Genomic DNA, 5,676 nt, shown 5'->3' with positions numbered 1-5,676 from the left:
TTTTACCATAAAAGGAATTCTTCAGTATTTCTATATAGATAAGTTTGACCAAATTGTAGGGTTTACTTAAAAGTAGCAGCATTAAAAAAAAATGTTTCTTTTACAGGAGCAGCCTTGCCTCCATGTCAGTTAATTTTTTTAATGGCCCAATCAGAAACATTGGGCCTTGAAAGAGCTGCTTCTACAGTGATGCAGTGGAGGACTAGTCTTTGATATGGTGTATTGTTTTTCTCTGTAAGCAGCTCACTGAATCAGGTTGTTTTCTTTGTTTTTTCCTGAATCTCCTCAACTATGGCTTCTCTCTTGAAAATGTGAATTTAGTATATTGTGAAACTGGAGTGAAACACAAAATATCCTTTTAAAAATTAGATTCCCTATCTTAAAATTCTCTTTGGACAGTAAATGTAAAAAGCATAAAAGTTATTAACCTAACATATATACAATGAATATTTATATATACCAGCCATGTTTTCTATGAAATTTGCATATTATGAAATACAAGTCATAGGCTGAACTATATGAAATTGTCATTTTTGTAGGTCAAAAAATGGGTGAGGGCCAGGCACAGTGGCTCATGCCTCTAATCCCAGCACTTTGGGAGGCCTGGCAACATGGCTACCAAACAGAAAAAGGTGAATATTGTCAAGCTCAAAGCTCATATAGTTCAACCTAATACATGAATTTGGAATTCCCTAAATAAGACATTTCCTGAAATACTAATTTATACTGTGTTATCCAGCTGTATTTTCAATGAAGGAAAACTCTTTGAAGTTACTTTAGGTTAACCTGAATTGTTAAAGCTGTTTGAAATCTTAAATTGATAATACTTTCTTTCCATTTTCTTTTGTTGTTGTTGTTAGTCTCCTTATAACAGATAACAACTGATAGAGTTGTTTTCTAGGTCTCCAAGATAGACATTGGAGTTTATTTCTAAAAGATTTTGTGGAATTTTTTAATGCATTGTGTTTTGTGTCCTTTTTTTAGTGATACGTGATTTGGTTGTATTTTCAAAGGTTTGTGCTTTCTGGAAATCTGCATGGTGGCTCAGTGGTAGCAAGCTATCCTTTTGATGATTCTCCAGAACATAAGGCCACTGGAATCTATAGCAAAACCTCAGATGATGAAGTCTTTAAATACTTGGCAAAAGCTTATGCTTCAAACCACCCCATAATGAAAACTGGTGAGCCTCACTGTCCAGGAGATGAAGATGAGACTTTCAAAGATGGAATCACAAATGGTGCACACTGGTATGATGTGGAAGGTATGCAAAGCATTGAGTTTGCTACATTTTCCCCCTTGTTCGTTGAGATTTCTTATGTGTATTCTGAGCAGAAAAGAAGAAAATTGGTAGAAATTTAACTTTAAAAAATATTATTTCTTTTTGTTTTGAAAATGTCAAACCTACAACAAAATTGAAGGACTACCTGAAGACCTGTCTGTCCTTCATTTAAATTCACCACTGTTATCTTATCCCAGATGCCTTGCCTCTCCCTCTCCCACATTTTCACTCTCTCTACATGCACATGCATGAGCATGCACACACACATACACACATACAATCACACAATCTTTTGCCACACCATCCAAAAGTAGGTTGCAGATTTCACAACAGTTTTCCTGTAAGTTCCTCAGTATGTATTTCCCAAGTACAGGGACATTTTCCGTTTAACTATAGACTATTACCATAACTGAGAAATCAACGATAATTTAATATTATCATACCACATGCTGTCCATAACTCAGATTTCCCCCATTATGTCCAAGGTAGCCTTGGTAGCCCTTTTTTCACCAGATCTAGGATCCAATCAAAGTTCAAACATTGCATTTGGCTCTTGTAAAGAGACCATGCTAATAGTCCTATGGAAAAATTCCATAATCTAGATTGTCACTTTCTTCGTGATAAGATTAGGTCAGATTTCCCAGCAAGACACTTACATAGGTCATGTTGCACATCATATCAGGAGACCCATAACATCAAGCTGTAAGAAGCCGAGTTGGACAGCTTGGTTAACATGGTGACCACCACCAACCAGGTCTCTCCAGTTAAATTTTAAAAATACATATTTTTAAAGAGATAGGGTCTCACTCTGTTACCCAGGCTGCAGGGCAGTAGTACAGTCATAGCTCACTGTAATCTCAAGCTCCTGGGCTCAAGCGATACTCCTGCCTCAATCTCCTGAGTAGCTGGAACTATAGATGTGTGCCACCATGCCAGCTAATTTTTACATTTTTTGTAGAGATGGGCTGTGTTGCCGAGGCTGATCTCAAACTCCTGACCTCAAGCGATCCTCCTACCTCAACCTCCCAATGTGCTGGGATTATAGATGTGAGCTACTTCACCCAGCCCAGATCTCTCCATTTTACATAAAGGCACATTTTCCTTTTGTATTTTAATCTGTGAGGTGATCATGGAATGCTGATTTTTTATTTTTATTGTGGTAAAACATATATATAACATGAAATTTGCCAGTTTAACTGTTTAAACATTTTTAAGCGTAGAGCTCAGTGGCACTAATATTCACAATGTTGTGCAACCATCACCACTATTTCTAAAACTTGTTCATCATCCCAAGCAGAAACTCTGTAAGCATTAGATAATAATTCCCACTTCCATCTCTATCCCTTACCCCTAGCCATTGGTAACCTCTAATCTACTTTCTATCTCTGTGAATTTGCCCATTTTAGATATTTTATGTAACTGGAGTTATACAGTATTCTTCTTTTTGCATCTGGCTTATTTTTCTTAACATAATGTTCTTAAGGGTGATCCATTTTGTAGCAGGTATCAGAACTTTATTCATTTTTATGGCTTAATAATATTCCTTGAATGTATATGTTAGTAATACATTTTGTTTATCCATCTATTGATGAGCACTGAATTGTTTCCATCTTGGCTACTGGGAATAATGCGTAATGAACGTTGGCATTCAGGTATCTGTTTGAGTCCTTATTTTCAATTCTTCTGGATATATACCGAGGAGTAGAATTGCTGGGTCAAATGGTAATTCTATGTTTAGGTTTGACAGACTATTTTCCATAGTAGATATACCATTTACATTCCCACCAGCAATATATAAGGGTTCCAATTTCTTATGAAATGTTATTTTTTAAAGAATTGTTTGTTTGTTTGTTTGTTTGTTTCAGATGGAGTTTCGCTCTTCTTGCCCAGGCTGGAGTACGGTGGCATGATCTTGGCTCACTGTAACCTCTGCCTCCTGGGTTCAAGTGATTCTCCGGCCTCAGCCTTCTAAGTAGCTGGAATTACAGGTGCCTGCCACCATGCCCAGCTAATTTTTTGTATTTTTAGTAGAGATGGGGTTTCATCATGTTGTCCAGGCTGGTCTCGAACTCCTGACCTCAAGTGATCCACCCGCCTCAGCCTCCCAAAGTGCTGGGATTACATGCATGAGCCACCGTGCCTGGCAAGAATTGTTAATACAAACTTGAACTGTTTATCTTTTCTCTTTAAATGCAATGAAAACAGCTATTACTCTTTTTAAACTTTAGGTATACTTTGAATAATAACGTTTTTGTTTTTATGCACAGATGTAGATGTAGAGGGAACTTAGAACAAATCAACCAATGGAAATGTCATCAGTGTAAATTGTTTCTTTTCTAGGAGTCTGCCCATGATGAAATGCCTTAGGTCTTCCTTACCTTTTTATTGGCAGTCACGTTATAAAGTGTCTTATGACATGTCTCTTAATGTGTATTTAAACCTTTGAATTACTCTTTTACTTTTTATATCAAGCCATGTGTACCCAAAATGGGTCATAAGTTTGAAAATTTAATACTTTTGTTATGGGATCTTTGGGGTGTTGCTTTTCTGGCTGGAAACCTCTGTGCCTCGTGGTACCTTTGCCCAAGTTCTTGTCCTACCTCCAGGAAAAATGAGGTATGCAGACAAGTGGAGGGTGAGCAAGACAAAGAGGAGCTTTATTGAGCTCAGAGGAGACCTGCAGTGGGCAACTCCTCTCCGTAGGCAGGTCACCCAGTCGAGTGTTCGGCCCTCAGCACAAAGGAGGCCCTGGAGTGGGTGGCTCCTCTCTACAGGCAGGTCATCCTGATGAGTGTTCAGCTTTCAGCAGAGGAGCTACCCTCTAGTTGTCCCATCATCTCTCCATCCTCTGCCTTGCCCTGGCTGAGCCCAGTGCTTTTATGGACCTCAGAGAGGAGGAAGTTGGTTCATGGGTACCACGGGCAGCCTGGAAAAGGTACCACAAGTCCCCACTCCAGTCTGTGGGACTGGCAGCCTGGCCCCCAGCCTGAAGGTGAGGCCTCACCAGGGACCCCCTCCCTTCTACCCAGGAGCTGGTCTACCTCCTGCTGCCTTCCATGGTGTCCTGGCTGCTCGTGCCAAGGGGCACCTGCAAGCCAGTGCTGAGTCGCCTTCAGTCCCCAACCTTGGTTCCCTCTTCCACGCTTGTCAGTGCCCAGTCCGGGGGTGGGGGCCCAGGCAACAGGGCCCAAGCATGTGCATACCCCTCTGGGCTGTGACAGTGCACTGCCTCAGCTCCAACCCCACTCCGAGATAGGAGCAGATGCAGGAATGGGGAGAGGCCAGGCAGCAGGAGCAGGCATCTCCAAGCCTGCAAGGGTAAGGGGGGCCTAGGAGGTTGGGGGATGCAGCTGCTGCCAGCTCCCGGCTCCCGCCGATTCAGTGGAGCATGCAGCCCCCGCCATGCCCACTGGGAGGCTTGAGGGGGTCCTGGACCTGGGCCAGTGACTGGGCCAGGGGAGACATTGCTGTAAGCTTCCCTGTTGCCCTGGGGCTAAGGGGTGGCCCAGAGCTGGTTGTGGGCCTTGGGCCTGGCTGTCAGGAGTGTCAGGCTGGGAGGTCACCCCACGTGGGGTGGACACCGGGGACTTGGCCCCAAGTGGCCAGTGCAGAGCCTCCTCCTGAGCCCAGGAACCTGGGACCCTCAGTGGGGTGGGCGCAGTGGCTGCACTTCTGGCCAGGTCCCCAAAGCTGGAGCCGCTCCTGCCTTCCGCCCCACCCCCGAGGTGCGGCCCCAGCTCCACATAGGGGTCCCTCTGTGCCTGACTACATTACTCCCCCGCTGTGCTGCTCTGGGCCTGACCCCATTACGGCAGCCCCCAGGGCAGCGGGCTGTGTGGCAGCAGAAGGGGTGGCTGTCTGCCTCCTTCCTGTACCCTCCAGCCTGCTGCTGCTATCACTTTCTAGAGTTTTCTGATCCTCCTATAGTTTCTGCCAGTGTTTCTTGAATATCAGAAGCATTCAAAAAGCGGTTTGACATACTATTTAGAAGTCAAACCTTCTCCCCATAACAATTAGAGGTGATTTGAAAATCATTAAAAGTTTTTTTTATAGATAACGGACTTACTTTAATGTGTAATTTTTACATTTCAGTCCTTAGTAAATATATTTAATAAAACCTAACTTTGTGACCTGGTGGTTTTGTAATCTAGTCAAGTTGCTTCATTTATTTGACATGATGTTACTTAAAATAATGGGGTAAATACTTAACTTTGCCTTTTTGGAAAAAGTTGTAAAAGGTTAGAAAGTAATTTCTAACTGACAATTGAGGAAGGTAAATCTATCTCATACTTAAAAAATAAATATCCTGCCTCTACAAAAAGTAGGTGACTTTGGTATTAAGGCCAGAGATCATTTGGTGAAGCTAGTTATGATGAGATTTTCTGATTATTCAAACA

General features: G+C 42.4%; 1 protein-coding gene across 1 annotated transcript in view; it reads left to right on the top strand.

Annotated features, from left to right (window-relative positions):
• CPD (carboxypeptidase D) overlaps positions 1–5,676 on the top strand; it is a 98,782-nt gene that overhangs the window by 5,592 nt on the left and 87,514 nt on the right. The window contains exon 2 of the mRNA XM_017855123.1: positions 1,014–1,261. Coding sequence (XP_017710612.1) covers positions 1,014–1,261 — 248 coding nt within the window. The remainder of the gene's footprint in view (positions 1–1,013; positions 1,262–5,676) is intronic.

Source organism: Rhinopithecus bieti, unplaced genomic scaffold (genome assembly GCF_001698545.2).
Source record: "Rhinopithecus bieti isolate Rb0 unplaced genomic scaffold, ASM169854v2 scaffold_38691, whole genome shotgun sequence".
In the NCBI taxonomy this organism is placed as follows: Eukaryota; Metazoa; Chordata; class Mammalia; order Primates; family Cercopithecidae; genus Rhinopithecus; species Rhinopithecus bieti.
This window is presented reverse-complemented; position numbering and strand designations above follow the sequence as displayed.